At 39.7% G+C, this 20,524-nt stretch overlaps 1 protein-coding gene across 7 annotated transcripts in view; it reads left to right on the forward strand.

Annotated features, from left to right (window-relative positions):
- kank1a (KN motif and ankyrin repeat domains 1a) overlaps positions 1–20,524 on the forward strand; it is a 50,723-nt gene that overhangs the window by 22,530 nt on the left and 7,669 nt on the right. For 5 of the 7 annotated variants that reach the window (XM_034871426.1, XM_034871430.1, XM_034871428.1 and 2 more), the window contains 3 exons: positions 6,104–6,233; positions 15,153–17,795; positions 20,015–20,173. In XM_034871426.1, the coding sequence (XP_034727317.1) occupies positions 6,197–6,233; positions 15,153–17,795; positions 20,015–20,173 (2,839 nt within the window). In that variant the 5' untranslated portion in view covers positions 6,104–6,196. Of the gene's footprint in view, positions 1–1,360; positions 1,419–3,398; positions 3,446–6,103; positions 6,234–13,955; positions 14,195–15,152; positions 17,796–20,014; positions 20,174–20,524 lie in introns of those variants that run through there. The other 2 variants (XM_034871431.1, XM_034871433.1) reach the window with 2 other exon arrangements.

Genomic DNA, 20,524 nt, shown 5'->3' on the forward strand with positions numbered 1-20,524 from the left:
GTTACTTTTTGACTTGGTAGTGAATTGAATGCTAACGGAATCGCATCCTTAAATTTAGCTACAGAACTATCAGACAGATATCTTGTATAGAAGGTTTTGCCTAATGGCGCGTAGTTCAGCAGTATAAACTCAAAAGTTATCAAACAGTGGTCAGATAAAAAGGGATTCTGTGGGAACACTATTAAACGTTCAATTTCAACACCATACACCAGAACAAGATCGAGGGTGTGGTTAAAACGGTGAGTAGGTTTATGAACACTTTGAGAGAAGCCAATAGAATCTAATAGAGAGATGAACGCAGTGCTAAGGCTATCATTCTTGATTGATTGATTTCCAACTTGGGTGTGACAGACTAAGAACAAGACTTTCAAATGAGTTATAATTTAGTTTAGGTTTAGAGCTGATTAGTAGATTAGAATCGAAGATGGCAGCAACTCCACCTCCTCGGCCTGTGCCTCGAGGAATGTGAGTATTAATATGACTGGGGGGGGTGGATTCATTTAGACTAACATATTCTCCATCACCCAGCCAGGTTTCAGTAAGACAAAATAAATCAATATTAGAATATTTAGTCATTCAACTTCTTGAATGTTTTTGAGCTTCAGTTAGTAAACGGTATAAAGTCTGTCATACAGAGCACAAGACTGGGTCAAAGTTAAATGTGGGTCATCATGGCCACTTAACTGCTGGACAGGGCAGGAAAGTCACACGTAACAGTACCTGTGGTTGGAAGCGCTTTTGAAATGTGTGAATTTGCTGCTTTTCGATGTTTTATATTATTGTAAATTAAATGGAATAGCTTCATGTATGGGACTGTTGGTTGGATAAAATGAGCAGTTTTAAGACCTCACTATGGATTCTTTCATTTCATGGATTCCTTCTTTAATCATGAATTGTTTTAACAATTCTTTTTATTAAAAGGTCATCTCTCTTGGTCCCAGATAAGGTGTCAGCTTGGTTAAGATTAGGTGATTATGGCTTCCTGTTTACTCTGTCTTCACCTTCAGCCACTGACGGCTGAAGAGAAACGCTGCTTTTTGGTTAATGTGTAGCTGCTCATGAAAAGGGTTTATGTTTACACTCTTATTGTCTGTCTCATTAGCTGTTTGTTTTTTTGCCACAAGTTAAAGGTTGACGCGGGCCAAAGAGTGACCACAGGTTGTTAACTGGCCCTGCGCTTTACCTGGAGGCCCAACGTGGGGGGCGGTTCTACAGTAAAACAGCCTAAAGTCGTCTTTCCTCTTATAGGACACAGATCGTTTGGCTGTCATCTGAGGAAGTTGTCTAATCTTAGCTGTGAAACTTATCCCCGTTGCTCAGAGGGCTGCTGGGTAGAGGCTTGTTGTTGGGGGTGTTCTGGACTCGGTCAGTGTTTGCTACCTGCACGCTGTGGGAGGAAGTTAGAATGAGAGTTACAGGTAAGATGCATGATTGTTAGAATAGCAGATCACAGTGTTTGGGTTAACGTGTAACAGCAAAAGATAATACGTGACCACAAAACTGTTTGGAATAACGTGTTATATTGGCGTGTTTCTGCTTTCCTTCAATAATGGCTTTTTTAACAAATAAAAACCGTATCCATGTATGAACATTTGAAATAGTTTTCCCAAAAGAAGAGTAAGTAAATGATTCAAACTTCCATTTAGTCAGTGTCCCCACAGTGTTGCATGACAGAAGAATACTCTTGAAACTTTTTAGTCCAGAAAAGCGTTAGTGATTCTCAATCAACGGTGCAACTAGGCTCTAAATATTCTGGGAACCAGTTTTTATGTTCGGGCCCTCTGCAGTGTACTCAGGGATTGAATAGGTTTAAACAGGAATATGTCAGTCCATAGAATGTTTAGCTGATATTCCCTGATCTAATTCCGATAGCGCTAACCATAGAGAAGCCTTCTATTTCTATTGTAAGTAGAAGAATCTTTTTGGCTTGTGATCAAGCCTACCAAAGTAGGAAATTTTGTACCTTTTCTTTTTTTTTTTTTTTTTTTCTATGTTGACCTGACGTGATCCCAAATGTTGAAAAAAATGTTTTGTTGGAATCAATTCTTCAAGCATCTGCTGGATAAAACTTCCATAAATATAATGTGATAAACCGCTAGGCCTATTTATCCTCCTGCATGTGACATTGAAGTCTTAAAAAGAAAAGGTTTCAAGTGTTTCCACCCAGTTTTACTAAGTTATTATTTAACAAGCTGAGAGCTTATGTAATCCAGCGGGTATTCAGAGAAATGGTGAACTATCAGCACATAGTTGTGAATTATGAGCAGACATGTGAATTCCTTGATGTGTTGATCATTAGCTGAATGTCTTGTTTCTTTGTAGCAGAACATGGAGAGGAAAAGTGCAGACTAGTCCTTTAAAATCTTTGTAGGACAGAAAGGTTTATTGTTAAACAAGTATTTCCCCGCTAGAGAGAGGGTTGTTTCTCGCTGGTGAGATGTAGGAAAGTTTCCCATACTTTTACAATTACACATACTACAGTACCAACTTTTATGATACAAAGCTGGTTGGAAATTGGTCAAAAGTCCCAAAGTATCCTATTTAAGCTTTATTGTTTGCACACACAAGTGAACTTGATCATATAGTCCATTGATCACTCATGTGGTTTATAGATCACGCTACAAAACAATACCACCATCTTTTTATTTTAACCCTTGTGTTGTCTTCCCGTCAACATTGAAAATCAACAATTTAGTTGACGCTTTTTATCGATGTTTTTAACTTTTTCTTACATTTTTGTCTCTTTTGTTTTGACATTTTCAACACTATGTAACACTAACTTATTAGAAATTATATCTGTTTGAGTCAGAAAAGTAGAAATTAGGAATTAATTTGACAAAAAAAATAGGAAAATATGTTGATGGATAAACACAGACTGGAATATGTCAACTTTTACTCAATACTATTTCAAAACCACTTACATTTTTTTCAAATGCTATAAAATGGAATTAGACACCCCAAAATTACCCATCAAAATCACCCCGAAGAGCGTTGTGTGTAATCAATCATGTTATATTGGGTAGTGAAGAAGTACATTAATATAGTAAAACGGGTCAATTTGACCCGAGGACAACGTGAGGGTTAAAACCGCTTATACAAAAAAAATATTTAGTGGCCAGAAATACAAAACGTACAATATGACAAACCAAGATTTTCTAAATATTCTTTCCCGAAAACAATCTTTAATTTTAACCAATCAATCATTTTCATGAAGCAACTTTACTCTAATATGTTCTGCTGTGCCAGTACGTGCTTGATGAAACCTTATTCTTTGGTACATTGAATCCTGTACATTTTAGCGGTTGAGAGCGTCTCGTCTTTCTTTTGTCAGAGAATACGCTTTTTCTATTTTATCTACTTAATATATGTATCTGAGGATTTCCTGCTCCTCCCTCCAGGTTGTCTTTCTTGCAGCCCATGGAAACAGACGCTTGGGAGATGTTTGGTCAGTCTAAATTTTTTGGATTGATCGTTTTTGCATGAAGTTGACAAACGCTTGTATTTTGCTCAATTATTCTTTTGAGTTAATGTCTGTAAAAGTCTTAAAGCTACGCATGCACATCAACACAAAGCCAGCATGAAATATTTTTTCTTTTTGAACTGGTATTAAGCGTAAGGGTGAACATGAACTTTTATACATTATTCTTTTATACGTGTTTGTAGTACTTCTGCTCTTATTTTTGTCTTCATTTTGGAGAAGCATAATTTAAGTTAGTGTCATGTTGGTCCCGTCTTTGTCTCTATCTGCACACGTAGGATTGGGATGGATGTCCTTTATGTTTAGACTCTCTGTTCATGGTGACAGTGTCCGTTAGATATTAAAAGCGCCTTGACTCGCCGCTTCCTAGTATTAGTTTGTGGTATTAATTCCAGTGTTTTTACTAAAGAAAAGAAATATTTTTATTGAACATTGTTTCTAACTGCTTATCTAGCCAGAGGCTGTCTTTCTCTTTTATTTTGGTCCATCTGCAGTCACACATTCCACCGGTCATCGTAAACAAACTTTCAAAGGCCTTTGGTGCTGTTGCGGGAACATCGTCCTCTTCCTGTTTTGTACTCTAAAGTGACAGATTTTTCTCCAAATGACCCAAAGGCACAGTGTTAAATGCAGTTTAATGACTGCTAGGGGCAAGCCTGTTACTTCACGTGCTGTTGCTCATTTTAAATGGGAGGTAGAGTAGCTCAGAGCAGTCGACTAAATAGATTTCGGTCTATTTGGGTGTTGGAACAGCCCAGTATGATCTGTAGCGGTTAGTCTTTCAGCTCTGTATAAGATCTAAAATCGGTTCCCAGGATGACGGACAGTTTGGATTTAGACACATGGACCTAATGCTGCTGTGGCGCTGCTTTATTTGGACGTCAACAAGGATTTATATGCGCTGCAGAGGAGTGAAAGCTTGCCTGCAAAGTGACTACTGACAGAGTGACCTTGCAGATGTTCCCTCAGACTCATTATGTGGCCAAAGGTCTGATCAAATGGATCAGAAGACGGCTATTAAGGCTATTAAGTTGCATCTCTGAGATAGGTTTGAATGACTTAACACAGGAATTCAACTTTCATGTAAAAGGTCACTGAGGTCTGGAGGTTTCATAAAATTAGCTTGTCAATGTTTTGTTAAACTTCCAGTAAACCGAAAAAAGACTAAATATTTACTACATAAAAAAGTACCAAATTATTAGTGCACACACACTAGAAATTGCTTCTCTAACATGTTCCATTATATTTGACATTTACTATGACATTTAATAAATAAAATATCACTCGTAGTGAAATTAAAGACTTATTTTTACTCCATCTTTACTCCTCCAGATGCTCATTTAACAAACAGGGCCTCTCTGTGGCCAATGAAGTCGACATTTTCTTTCCCCTCATGTTAGCTTCTTTTTTTATTATTAGAAGAGAATAGCTCTTTTGTTCCTGCTCATAATGTGTCCATTGATGATGACCAGGCCAGAGCACACAGGACCCCTATGTTCATAAATGTCAGACGCAAACACACCTGTGAAAAAGCAGAGGTCAGTGCTGTCGGTCATTTAAAGTGGGCTTCAGCTTTCAAAAAAAAGGGTTTTATGTAACAGAACATGCAATACATGTCGCAGGGAGACCTCTCAGTACTGTACTTATGAGAAGTTTTGAGGTACTTGTAATAATTTTATTCAACTTTATAGTTCCTCTCCATTACATTTCTGTTGAAAAATATTGTGCTTTTTGCTCTGCTACATTTGTTTGGCAGCTTTGGTTACCAATTACTTTTCAGATTAAAACCTTTTTAACCTTTTTAAATAAAGGTTCATAAAATACAACAACATTTTAAAGATTAAACCAGGGGATACAACAATTTAGACTGACAGGAAAAATAAATCTGTATAGTTGTTGTTGTATAGTCTGTATAGTTGTTGCTCCTTGTCACTTTTCAGATGATGTGTTAGCATTTCTCTAAACATCTCACATAGTTTCATTTAAAAAACAGACTAACCTCCAATTATACAACAAATTAAAGAAGTACAATAATAAATACAGATTTGTTTATCACAACTTTGGTTTGTCCTCTTTCCTATTTTCCTATCTCATTAATCATCTCAAGACATCCCTGATTTAACTGGTAACCCAGGAGGGGCCCAGCCCTTAGATTGGGAACCACTGGGCTAAACTAGCTCCACAAAGAAGTTAACACTAGCTCCAACTCAAGCAGCTACAACAAAATGCTACTTACAGTACACATAAATGCATCAGTATTAACAATGTAATCAGTCGCAACAAAATTAGTGCCTTCTGACACTTAAACTAAATTTGACCTATAATACTCCTGCTAAAATAATGCTTTTACTTGTATAGTAATCCGTATTTTTACATTCTGGTATTGGTACTTTTAAGTTAGGGATCAGAATAACTCTTCCACCACTGGTCAAACTAGGCGATGTTTAAAACTTTTTCTGCTGTTTTTATGTTGTTAGTTGATAGGACATCATTTCATGTTGGGATGATGACATATCTGTGGAGCTCTCTGATATAAAGACACCTGCTGTTTAACCTGTTCGTATGTGACTCCCTATAACTAACTTAATTTGCAAGTAAAATGTTTCCCTTTGTGTTTTGTCTCAGTTTGCAGGTTGCATGATAATCTGGACTTGATGCATGGCAGTTGCATGACCGCAGTAGGTCTTGTTGTGGGACTGAGAGCACACAGCGGCAGCCATGGCTCAAACCATGCACGTGAATGGCAATGGCCCAGGTAAACAACCCTTTTGTTACATTATTTTCACCATGCAAGGTTTAATCTTTGGGATTTTGATTGTGGGTGTACTGGTGATGCTGTAGTGTCAATTATTTTATCTTACGTGGAAGTAGGATATTTCTCTGCTACGTTGGGTTTGTCACAAGCATCTTGTTTGTCAGACCGAACCATCCCAGTTGTATTGTGGGACCAGTTCTTTTTGCTCCAGCACACTGTTGGTTAGTAGTATACTGTACATGTAAAATTATTCCTTGCTGCTGTCATGAACAACATGAGCTCATCTTTACTCAAATAAACTTAGCTGGATAAGGATACAATGAGGCTAAATGTAGATTAGGTATCTAGTTTCAGGCTTACTTCAGGCATCACATCTGTCTCTGTCTTAACGCCTCACAGATATATTATCTGAATTTATCACTAACGTTTTTATATCTAGTTTATAGCTATGAAATGTTCTGATAAAATATGTATATTTAGTATATGACATGCTGTTTGGCTTTGTAGCATCTTGCTATTATTAGGAGTAGCATCAGACTGAATGGGGCACTGATAGATCACTTATGTCTAGAGCTTAGTGACATTCTTACTACTCAGTATATTCAAATTTTTCTACATCAGTTTGATTACTTTATATAGATTTTTGCATTCATATGCAATACTATAAAATCTGAGGATGCAACCATCACATTTAAAATAAATCAATGTTAATTGCATTGGAGCAATTATTCACATTAGACAAAACTCAAAGTAAAACCACAAACAAATATTATCTAATTTGTCTTTTACAATTGTCTCTGTATTAATATAGATACATTTTGGTAAAAGAATACATGATATGATAGACCAGTCTCCTAGTGTATTTTTCAGTATGACATATTCATTTGAATGAATTATGATATTCGTTAATGGAGTAGAAGTGAATTCAAATAATAGAACGTTTTTTTGTCTTTTAAAATGATCTGTTTTGTATATATGCATATTCTTCACATAAAGATCTTACATACTTGCAAGACTGTTACATTGGCTTAAAATCACATTTGATCCAAACTTAGTGGATTATTTATTTATTAAGTTATTTCTACACCTCTCATGATTCAGAAAGACACTGAGGTTGTATTCTTCCACACAGCGCAACATGTAGAGAAGATTTGCACGCTTCAGTGTGAAATTAACGCTGTCGGCTCTGAACGAACACACACACACACACACCTGCAGACAGCTCAGATTCCTGCCCAGACTAACAGGAGAGAGTGAAGCTTCTTATTTCCAAAATCCCTCCAGGAATGCACAGCATGCAGGACCGATGCTTTTAGCGTCAGTCTGCCACCTACATGTATATACGACTCTGAGAGGATACTTTTCGTTTTTAATTTGTAGATCTGGTCAGGAAAAATGTGTGGATTCACTTCAAAAGCTAAGCACCCAACAGAGTGTTTTTATTGCAGATTTTTACAGAATGTGAAAAACACTGACACATGCTACGCTAACACAGCTAACCTCCTGGAAACTGTATAAATAGCTTCCCTGCAGTGTTGGCAGCTAACACAGTGGTCACCTGCTGCACCAAAAGATTTTCAGGAAGAAGGCAAAACTTAGCCTTTTTTAGTGTTGAGATGCTTCAGCGTAGGGGGGTTGTGAGTACTGTCCATTTTTAATTGAGTTGGTGATCAGGTAAACACAATCTAACATGTATTTCTCTGCTTCTGTGTTGTGTTTCAGAAGCTGAAATATTGCCAGTTAGGAAGTTTTTGTTTGCAGTACACAGTTCTTTTAAAGGGATACTTCACAGATTTTACACACAAAGTTTAATTTAGAAGGTGTACTATAATAAATATTTTTTGTTCTTCTTTGTCGAGGCTGTTTTCACAGCTTGGGCTTTGGACTTTTGTAGACTTTATGTTATGGAAATGCAAACTGGAGCTGTGGAGTTTCAAAGATGTAGACCTTTACTATGCAGGTAGAATCTCATGAAATGATCGTGAGTTGCATTATCTGTTCAACCTGCAACGATAGCAGTGGCACGTCGGCTTTATGAAAGTACAAAGAACTGGAAAAGTGAAAAATCACATTTCGATGGAGATGAATAATTATTGGTAATCTGCACACACAGTCCAGCTGAGAATAATGTGTGACTCATAACAATCTAATTTCATTCGTTCCAGTTAGGTTTGGTATTGATTGTATTTATTTTTGTCCATGTACTTTTATCTCTGCATAAAATCACCACCATGCACAAAAACAATAACTGGGCCTCCGCATGCAAAATGCAAGATACACTTCTATCAGTTTTCAGTTAAGAAAAGGAAAATTTATTTTATAAAATAAACAAGAAGAGCAGCCAAGCTCAGGTGATTCATCAACAATATTTCACCTCTTTCCAGTTGAGAATTTGCTATAAAAGAATGCAAACATAGTAGAACCATCATGTTAACATTGGTTTTAGTATTTTTGTCTGTATCAGCATTGTAACGGGCATAATTACAGGTGGTTTAAGTCTCCAGTCCACACAAGACAATACAATTGCCTTTTTTAAGTTTTCAATCAGTTAATTTTGCAGTTGGGCTTCTCTCAGATGACATAACTGCTAAATGTGGGATATTGGACGCCTCAGTGTATTGAGCAACAAAACATCAAGCACATTTAAACTGAAACCTCAGTTGAGTACAAGCTAATTTGGCTGCAGGACTTTAGTTTTCCACAGAAACATTTAATGAATGTGGTCCTCAAAACTGATTTTATTTGAAGTAGCAAGTCATAGAGGAAAACTGATTGAAAATATAGATCTGTGATCATTATGCTCATAATGTTGACCTTTTTTTAGACGATTACAAATTGTGAAGATCTGAAATGTGATGTTTTTTTTGTTTTTTGAAAAACCCAAAAAGGAAACCCTGCAACACTAGAACCGTGTTCCCTCATGCAGTTAAGTTGTCCAACGTAAAAACCCTGCAGAGGCTGAGTCATGGCTAAGAGCAGGCATCATAGCTTTGGCCCAACTTGAATGCCACCACTCTGTGGTGGACAAGAAAACCCATAGAAAGGCGTTCAGAGTCGTGCTAAGGGGTTGACTCCCTGCAGCACATTCAAACCCAGTAAAGTGGTTTTGTTTCTGCAGCGAGGGACAGTTACCCAGCTGCCACTTGAAACACTCCCTGGTACTGTGCCTCTTCAGTCACTTTCTTATTGTATGGGTTTGTATAAGTGCTGGTAGCAAAAGTGGGCAAAAGGGGCAGAGCACTGTCTTAGTAAAATAACTGGATAATGGTTTGTTATATTCACTGGACCTTTAGGGTCTTTACAGTGTTTAATGAATAGAACTGATTTAAGTGTGACTAACTTCAGTATGCACACTGGGTTTATTGTCAGCCATCTGCAGCCAGAATGTATGTACAATCCAATGGCAAATTGGGTCCACATTGTGCACTATCTAAACTATTTTATTGCTTTATAGGAAATGTTTTACTTTTAACAGGGATGTTAATATATGAACAGTTTGGCCTTATTTATTATTTTTCTTGATTTTCTTAACACGTTCATTGTCTTAACACTTATCACAAGTAGTTTGAGGTATTCATTAAAAAAAACCTACAGGCATCAACTGTTGGTCAGAATAACACCAGTTTGAAATGACCAGAACAACTTCAAAATATCCTTCACCAAGATATATTCCATTCCCTATTTCTTAATGGTGTTTTTGGTTCATTCTTTGCATGTCTCAGATCTGTTCACTGGAAATAAACCAGTGTGCACACACTCTGTGTCTGATTGTTTTGCTTGACCATCTATGAGAAAAGACCAAGAGTTTTTTTTAAACTACCTAGATGTTTGCAGAGAAGGACCAAACATTTCCTCCCGTCTGCATCATCATGTACAGAGTTAAGTTGTTGAATTTGGCAACAGAGTCTGGCACTTTGTGACTTCCTAGAAGAAGCTAATAGATCAGTCAGCAGCTCTGCCCTGCTCGGTCGGTCCTGACTGTGTTCAGTTGGAAAAGGGCAAGAATGTGCAGCTTTAATGTCTTTTGTTTTGTTATAGTGTGTTTGTGTGTCACGGTTCTGGTGTTGAGCTGATACAGTGTGAGGTGTTGATTAAACAGTGGCTTTACTTTTCTTGTGAGTAATTAGACGTATAGAGCATGCAGGCAGGGCCAGGAAATACCGGGCTGGTTGAATGAGAAAGGACATTTTTGTGTGTGTGTGTGTGTGTGTGTGTGTGTGTGTGTGTGTGTGTGTGTGTGTGTGTGTGTGTGTGTGTGTGTGTGTGTGTGTGTGTGTGTGTGTGTGTGTGTGTGTGTGTGTGTGTGTGTGTGTGTGTGTGTGTGTGTGGCCACTAGAATCCTCTCCACCCGGCACTTGCATCATACATTGCTCTCACTCAATGCAATGCACAGAATGTGAGTACTATAAAGTTGTGTATATGAGACACTACAACTGAATAACGTCTCTGTATAATGAGTTTGTGCAATTGTAATGAAATGTCTGTTGATTCTCTCTGCTCCAAGGTGCAGTTTTCCTCTCTATACTGTTATTGTACTAAGTTGTATGTCAAAATGAAGAGGAAATTGATAGATGATAAAGATAAAGCAGTCGTGTTAGTAGGATCCTGATAATACATCAGTGATTTCTGTGCATCTTTTAACACCAAACAACTGGCAGACACATTCAGACCAGAAGTTCCATTTACAAAGTTACTGAGGGCACTGTGGATGTTAAATTGCTTTTGTCAGCTCTAAATTTAGATTTTTACAGAGCCAGTACCAAATAAGCCAAAGCCCTAGTTGTTTATTTTTCTTCAAAGATTCAACCTCAAGGCCCAAAGTTGGCTTTCAGCACATTGTTTGGTTACACTTTATTTGAAGCTTTATACATAACAGCGAAATGATACTGTCAAACGGTTATGACATAACGCTTTTTTACGAAGTGTCATTTGTTTTTCTCATGACAAGTTATGGTTATTGCTAAGGTTAGGGTTCATCCGTCGTCATTGTGTCGTGACCGTGTCATGTAAGTGTCTTGGGTTCATGACAGTGTCATGCCACTCTTATGTAGAAAACTTCAAGTAAAGTGTTACCCATTATTTAAAGAGCAAACACGGGAGAGAGAGAGAGTTTGTGGGCTTAAAATTACAGAAAAAGAGTTGCAGAAAGGTTTAAGTTGGTACGGCAAATTAGAGGAATGACGCCAAAAAAATACTGGTGTCAAAATGCTGATGTCACTGGTGAATTTGGCTATTGTGTGTCTAGTGTGAATAATTATACTGCGGCTTGTTTCAGACATCAACGTATTTGACTTTAATTTAAAAAGCAACTGTGTTTAGTAAGCATATATTTTCTGTTGGCACCTGTGTTTCCAGAAGTAGCTTCTGGAAACATGCAAGTGAGAACGTTTATATCTATAGAAACTTTTTCTTTGCAATAACTTCAGAGTTTATACAGAAAAAATGTACAGCTAATGTTGGATAGTTAGGCTGAAATATTTTAATATCCCAACTGAGAAAAGCATGGTTGGGATTCAGCTGTGTGCCGAGCTCTGGATGCTATTTTTAAGTTGTTGACTTACAGTGTTTAGTTCCCTAATTAAAATAACTCCTGTTGGCTAAGTGGCAACTATGTATCTTTTTTTAAAATTTGTATTATTGATTTGTCTTTTGAAGTAAAAGTACTCATTATGTAGACTGGCCCTTTCAGAGTAATATCTATTATACTACAGTTATTACTTTACTGTACTAGTAAACAAAAGTTACGCACTAGTGTAATGCAAAGGCAAATAAGGAAGTTTAATATAGGTGGAGGGCCCTTTAAATACTAGCAGTGCTTACTCATGTGTACTTCATATACAATGTGTCATTCGGGTTAATTGTAAAAGATGACAGAGAAATGTTTGAGAGATATCACATTTTATGTTCAACAACAAATAATAACCTGATGTTTTTTAATCTTTTCCCTTTTTATTAGTGAAGGTGGATAGATATGAAAGGGGGAGAGAGATGGGGGATGACGCGCAGCAAAGGGCCGCAGGTCAGATTCAAACCCGGGCCACTGTAGGACTCAGCCTAAATGGGGCAAACACTCTTACTGGGTGAGCTAGAGGCCGCTCCTTGATAGTTCTTTAATATAGGTAAAGACCGTGTATTGCCTGCCACTGCTGGCTGTCTTAACTGTTGTGTAATCCCTGTCAAATTGACAGTGTAACAGCTGCTGATAACTGTAGCAGACTCCCGGGCTCTCGCCTCTCTCACTGGAACGTGACCCCTTCAGTTGTCCCATGTTGATGAGGTCATCGGTCAGCTGTTAAGGGTCTTGGTGGTACCAAAGGGCTGCCTGTCACTCCTTGTGGGGGTGGGGCCAACAAAGGGAGGGGAGGGGGGGGGGGGGGGGGGGGGGGGGGGGGGGGGAGAGTCCTCAAATCCAGACAGCACAAGACCATGACTGTGCTGCCTCACAGATTATTTATACCAGACCAAAAAAACAGGATGCACTTATTTTGGGCCCGTGCAGGAGAAAACACAATGCGGGCTTTGTCTTGAAGAGTGCACTTAAACTTTCTCAAAAAGTTCCTAAAAATAAAGTAAAAGCTTTATGTATGCACAAACTGACAAAAGTTGAAGTGAACTCAAATTTAGTATTGTATTGGATTTAGGGTTGAAATTAACAATTTCTGCAGATTTTCTTGGTTAGTCATTTTTTTCCAATAAAATGTCAAATACCAATTACGTTAAGTTTCCAGATCCCAAAGTAATGTCTTGAAATTGCTTGTTTTGTCACATCAAAAGTCACTTCACTATCATATTTGACAAAGAAAAACGGCATCTTACATCTGAGAAGCTGGAACTAGTGAATATTTGACATTGCAATGATAAATTGATTATTACTTACTTCATGGTAATGACTACTCATTGCAGCTTTAATTTGGTGAAACATAGTCATAAGTCAGTCAGCAGGAATTTAAATAACTAATTGTGAAAAAAGGAGGAGGAGTTTGTTGGTGCTAGCTTTTTAAACGTGTGAATTTGCTGCATTTCTTAGTTTTATTTATTGTAAATTGAACTCAATTGATCTTCATGTTTTAAACTGTTGGTTTGACAAAACAAGCAATTTTAAGACAGCTTTGATTATGATTGGCCTTTTCTTACAGGTTTCTGACCTTGTATACCCTAAACAATTACTAATTTACTCACGCAGCCTTGCAGCTGTATTAGGTTATTTTTAGGGTTTAAACCTGTGAATATTTTCATCATTACTCTGCCTATGTATGTCTTGATTCATAGTTTGTCACAATATCCCAGAGCCTAAATTGACATCTTGAAATTGCCTCTTTTGTTTTACAGTAGCTTTTCTATTCCCCTTTTTATTTTGGATATTATTTACTGTAGATGGAATAAAATTGAATATTTTTGTGTTTGGAGGACTTTGTAGGACAACATCAGCTGTTTAAAGATGGAGAGAAAATGTGGCTATTATTCAGTATATTGTGACCTATTTCTAGAATAAGCAATAATGAAAATATTGATACAAAGCTGTCACAAGAGTTTTATTTATAGATAAACTGGCCTTAAAACACACTTGTCAAGTTGGAATTGACTTGTAAATAACACTGTATTTAGTTATAGTGGGCTCTGCAGAGTAGAAAAGGTTGACAGCCGAGCCATTTGTCAGCCACAGGCTGGTATTGACATTAATTCACCTTCCTTCAAAGTGAATAACAGGACTCTTATTTGGGTAGGGAAGCTCTGGGCTGAGAGCCTCACAGGATTGGAGGAGGCAGCTGTCCAATAGTGCAGCAGTGCTGTGCTTTAGTTTACACCAATAGTGGAACTTTTTTCCCCTCTATGGAGAGAGGATTGAGAGAGTGCACAGAGTGAGAAGAAAAAGCACTTCTGTAGCTACAGTCAAATCCTGTCAAGCAGAGAGGAGTGAAGAAGGAGGAAAAGTAAAATGGAGAGAGGGCTGTTGGTTTGAGGTGAGTGCAGCTTGAACAACAAAGCACTGAGGGTTTAGTAGCAGGATTTAGCCTTGTAATTCCCTCCCTCTGTTTTTAGCTGAATAGAAAGGATTGACGGGCAGAAGAAGTAGCTGGAGCTGGAGGGGTGGACTGGAGAGGAAGAGCTGGGCTGTCGGCGAGAGTTCCAGGCATACCAAGAACAAGACGCTGCATTTAGCCGACGCAGTGTGAATGTAGTCTCCTAATGGCCTGGGAAGCTGACTGGCTCTATAGACACTCTCTGACAGCGAGTGGATTTTGAACTTTTAGCAGTTTTGACTGAATTAGACAAGGTGTATGAACTTAAGAAATTCATTGTAGCTTGTTTTTGTTTGTCTTCAAACTGTATTCTCAATGTGTTAGGTTATGGTTAATCTCTGTCTGTAGCTCTAATGTTGTAATGCCGGATGGATTTTGGACTAGATGATATTGACATTGTCAGTCTGTTTTTCTGACCCCATTGGCTCATCTCTTATCTATGCTTTGTAAACAACCAGTTTATCTGTCTCAAGCTTTCCACAAACCTCACCATGCGATATTATACAGGGATAATCAACCTTTTAAAGTTTACCACTTCTCTTAATATTTGATATTTGCTTTACATAGTTGCATCTCACATAGTTTTGGGCTGACTTAAACCACCCTTTGCCAAAATGATTATCACTCACACTCTTCCAGTAGAGATGTGAGAAACTTGAGACACGTTTGTACTTGCACTGTCAAATAATGGTGATTGTCAGCAGCTGAGGAAAGACTTTGCCTGACACTCAAGCAGCTTCAGGGCAACAAATGCATCCTTTTTAAACTCTTGTTATAGTTTCTTAACAAGTTACCCTATATTACATTTGTACATTACATTTGTAGAATTACGGCCTTTATAAAACCACTAAAATCAGAACTTTTAACTAATAGTATGTTCTTATGATCTTTGTTTCAGAAAGAGGACAAAGATGCCCAAGCACAGAGGATGAAAAGGACTCTGTGGTCCCCTACTATGTTGAAACTCCCTATGGTTATCAGCTAGACCTGGACTTCCTCAAATATGTCGATGACATTGAGAGGGGAAACACCATTAAGAAGCTGAGTATCCAGAGGAAACCCAAATTGGCCAAACCCTTGGCAGTGCCTCGGGGCAGCACTGGCGGGGGCAGCACTCAGGCTGAATGGACCTCCACAGACTCCCTTTCCTCCTCCAACAGCGACGACAAGCAGTCCCCAGTCTTCTTCAACTCCAGGCCCCAGGTTGCTGTGCCGCTGACCCCCACCCTCTCCAGAGCATCCTGTGAAGTCCCCCAGCAACAATCCTACTTGAGTATTGCAGAGCAAAAACTACTCCTGCCACCTCCTTCGCCCAGGTTTGCCCCTCGACACAACCCCCAAGTGGAAAAGACCCTTATGGAGACGCGTTTTCGGCTCGAACAGGAGCGTCTGCTCATGCAGCCCCACAGTGACCCTCCAATGCCCCGCCGCCGTCTGGCCAGCTTCGGCGGCATGGGCTCCAGCAGCTCGCTGTCCTCTTACTCAAGCTCCATGGCCCCAAGTCAAATCTCTCCCAGCACCCATAATTCTCTCCCCATCAATGGTCATCTCCCCAATGGAGAGTACAACCACTACTACCCACCATCCATGGGCAGCTCCATCCGCCACAGCCCCATGAGCTCTGGCATGGCCACGCCTGTGACAAACGTCAGCCCCTTACACCTTCAACAAATCCGGGAGCAGATGGTTGTGGCCCTCAGAAAGCTGAAAGAGCTAGAGGAGCAGGTGAAAACTATTCCCATCTTACAGGTTAAGATTGCTGTTCTTCAGGAAGAGAAAAGACAGTTGGCTGCTCAATCCAAAAATCAAGGTCCTGCTGGCTTCCGCAAGCGGTCCTACAGTGTAGGCTGTGCCGACCAAATGGAGAACCCGGGCCCCATCCAAAAGGAAACGGAGCTGCACATCATGGAGCCTGAAGCCCAGGAACAGAGCTCTCAGCGGCTGGATGAGTTCAGACGTCTGGCTGCTGAGGTCCAAGCTCTGGAGAAGACAACACAGGACAGTAGTGTAACTGAAATTCAGCGTCATAGGCTCACACAAAACCAGGCCCACCAAAAGTCCATTGGCATAGTTACTGATGAAAACATGAACAGCCTTCCTGTCACTCTGAGGACAAATGGACATTGTTTCCGGGATGCGGGAGTATCGACGGAGCGACAGGAAATGCGCAGTGCTGCGGTCGGGGTAACCGAGGCCATGCTGGGCATGTCCAGTGAAGCTGAGAGAGAGATCGAGCTCCAGCAGCAGACCATAGAAGCACTGAAGGAGAAGATCTACCGTCTGGAGGTGCAGCTGAAAGAAACTACTCACCAAATAGAGATGGGAAAGCTAAAACTGGAGCTCCAAGCGGCCGGTGGGTCTAACAAGAAGAAAGCTGACAAAGGTTTAATGGCCAGACCTGAGATGTACAATGCCTGTGTGGAGGCCAAAGTCCAGATGCGCAGCCAGGGAGTGGGTGACCATCTAGAATGCAGCCATGCTGACACTGTACAGAGTCACACTATAGGAGTGTCCTGTCAGCCTAGCATGCAGAATGTTGCCACAGGTCCAGAGATCCCTATGGACCGGTGGGTGGTGCGGGAGCGTGTGGAGCTAACTGACCAGTGTGTAGGGAGACAGGTGGAGATGTGTCACCAGCAGGTGGGCATGGAACTGAATGTTTGTGAGGTGGGAGTTAACACAGAGGAATCAGTAGACAGCTTGGCTCTCTGCAAACCCATGACAGAGTTAAGCAAAGAGTCTAGATCAGTCGGCTGCGGAGATTGTTTAGTGGATGTGAATGTTAGTCCGATCAAGACACTGGTCTCACAAGGAACTGACCCAGAATATAACAGCAAGGTGGACTTTGGTGTCATGGCTGCTCCTGAGTTGACAACTCAGCATACCAATACTGAGACAGAAGCTGCGAGCAAATCTACCAACACAAAAGCAGCTGTCCTGACCGACTCTTTTACTGACATGGGGTTGATCACTTGTGACAAGCACACCAACACTGCTGCGATTGAAACGAGGACGGTTGCTGCCGGGGAGGGTCTTATCAAAGAAGTTCACTCCACAGCAAAGATGCGTTCGATTGCTATTGGAACCACCACTGACGCGGAGTCATTCCTTGGCAAATCAAGCTCTACTAAAACCAAAGAATGTGGGGTGGGACCAGTTGGCATCCATGAGAACTTCTTGGTTGGATTAAAAACCAGGAACATAGCATGCGGCCCCTCCCAGCCAACTGAATCTGTCAGAAGCAGCAGCAAAGAGACTGTGGAGGTTGAGACTGAGGCTGCACCACTGCAAGCTCAGACCCAGGGGGGCGCCGGACTGGACCATTACATCGAAAGGGTGCAGAAGCTGCTGCAAGAGCAACAAATGCTGCTAGCAGAGAACTACAGCGAGCTTGCCGACGCTTTCGGTCAGCCCCAGTCCCAGTTTGGATCCATCAACAGTCAGCTGGTCAGCACGCTCTCGTCCATCAACACAGTCATGAAGTACGGAAGTGCCGAAGACATCCTCAAGCTGCAGTCTGATGCCGTGAACGCAAGCGAAGGTGAGAGGTACACCGCATCCAGCTCTGAGGATGCTAATGGTTTCACGTGCTCATGTGTTGCATGGACATAAATGGTTCTTGTGGCAGTTATACCAGGCAATACAAGCATAGTTTCATGGGCAGACAACAGGAAATAAACGGATGGACACACACACACACACACACACACACACACACACACACACGGACACACACACGGACACACACACGGACACACATACACACACACACACACACAGAGTATCTTCCAAAATAGCTGTCAAGCAGGTAGTAATGTGTTTTAGTGCCTAAGCGAGTATTGAAGAGAGTTAGAATCATTTTCTTTTTTTCTCTTCCATGGTTTATTGCACAAAAGATTAAACTATGTTTTATGTCTTACAATTCAATATTTTTGAGATATTTAGTGAGATAAAACGTTAAGCGAAGCTACCGTTTCAGTTATGATTACAGAACAAATGTCTTTTGGTTGTTATATCTCTGTGCACACTGGCTTTGTGGCAAAAGCAATTATTCTTTAGGTAAACACCTCAATTACACTCTCAGGTATCTCTTTAGAGTTTTAAAATTAGCAGAAGCACCTAAAGTTGCCCTATTTAGTTTACTTGTAAACAAACAAATAATTATGTTTTAAGTATTTTAAATCCTGCATTCTTTACGTACATATTTACTATTTTGTGGTCTTTATTTCTTAGCGGACAACTGCCCATATAAAGAAATATATATTAAAAATAAAAAAAACTGCTCCATTCGCTGTTCAGGGGGCAATAAAACAGCTGTAGTGATGATCTGTAGACAAAGTGAGATGTAGTTTAGTATTGACTGCCAGCGCACTCTCAGCTGTACTTAGATCTAGTCTAGTCTGGAGTGTGAGGTGAGGGGGTTTGGGGTTAGAGCGTTCACACAGTCTACAGAGAACCCTGATTGGATCGGACAGGCCAAAGTTATCTCTGACCCTGAAAAATGTGGCAGGGGGCTTTGGACGTGAACCAACAATGAGCTCATTTCTTTTTGGGAACCAGTTAATGTCGCACCAATTGCCACTTGTTGTTTTTGCAGGTCCACTCCTGCCTTCAGTACCTCCTCACTGTTGATGCTGATTCACGGCTCCTTCTGAGTTACATAACATGCATTCATGCTGGCTGGCACATAAACGCAGGGCGATTGTGTTGTGTGCGAGCTTGTTTCTGGCCTGTTTTGGAAAGTAGGATTAACTAAACGGACGTAAATCCTGTTCATGTAAATAATGCCCATACTTCTGTACTTAAGTACAAATGTGTGGTACTTTACTTGAGTATTAGCATTTTATATAACGTAATACTTGTCTCTGTTGCATCCTAGAGACAAAAATTTTATTTTTTACTCCACTACATTTGTTTGACAGCTTTAGTTACTTTTAAGATTACAGATCATTCCCATCATGCCCAGTGAAAATCTATGTATCTCCAGATTGTGTTGATTTTGAATGTTTGTGCTTAACCAAAAGAGGAAGTGTTCCTTTATATGGCTTTAAAAAGCGTCTTCGATCAGCTGGAAAAACCACCCCAAAGCTGAAAACTGGGCTGTTTTTCTGAGATCATGAAAAGTTGACTTTTTAAAGATACGTTCTCGCAGGACCGCAACACTGCAAACATATTATGAACTTACAGAATATGATGCTGTTGATCAAACTAATACATGTAAAGTAAATCATAATATTTAAAAGTTAAAACACTGACAAGTAACATTTTACTGCACAATGAGTTCTGTTACTTTTGATACTTGTATGTATCAGCAAAATGTACTTAAGGTATTAAATGCTGGACTTTACTTGTATTTTTAGTGTGAAATGGAACTTTTATTTAAGTAAAGGATCTGGTGGCTCCACTGGGGTAGACTCTTTGTTTGGATTTCTTTCTAAAAGCAGTTGCAAATAAGAAATTTAAGAAGTCGGTTGGTTATAGTTGCATTTTATTATCAGTTTATTGAGTTGTAACAGTGTTAAACAACATGCCAATGTGTCATTAAAATGGCTGTTATAAGTTTTAAAGCTATTTAAAAAGTGTGTGTGTGCGCTCTGACAAATTTAGATCCTCTATACTTCCTAAATATTTCCTCATAACACAAACAAAGTGGATGCAATAGCACCTGTAGGTTACCTTTTTTTAATGCCAAAACATTTTCAGTCCTGTCCTACCTGTGCATTAAGCAGCTAACTTTAGGCTGCCTCTCCTCTTTTTCAGATGGTTCTCAGCAGCTTCAAACAGAGCGGTTACACATGGAGAAGATTTCATCTTGCCTGACTCTTGCAGATAAACCTGCCAACACACCTGCACAGCAGCAGGTCAGTGCAGCTGAGCAGAAGAGCCGCATGGACCTGCAGATGTCTACAGCGCTACATGGTACGGCTAAGGAAAAAAAACTCCTATTGGTCTCGTCTGTGTGTTAAGGATACATGTCCTGCTTTTTAAATCCAGTGTGCTGCTGTTTAGAGTCAACAAATGAAAAGCAGAGCTAGAGACTGTTATAAGTGTTAAAATGTGCTGCAAAAATGCAGTGATAGTTATCTGACCAGATCTTGAGGCTTTGGTCTCACTAAAAATGCATTCTCTAAACACAAACTGGATTTCTTTACAGGTGAAGTGATAACATTACAGTTGGAATAGAAATACCTGCAGACAATCTACAATAATGCATCCCAATTTATTAGTTGATTATATGTTTCATCACTCTGAACATGTAAAGTAACTAAA

This window comes from Etheostoma cragini, chromosome 5 (assembly GCF_013103735.1).
Source record: "Etheostoma cragini isolate CJK2018 chromosome 5, CSU_Ecrag_1.0, whole genome shotgun sequence".
Lineage (NCBI taxonomy): Eukaryota > Metazoa > Chordata > Actinopteri > Perciformes > Percidae > Etheostoma > Etheostoma cragini.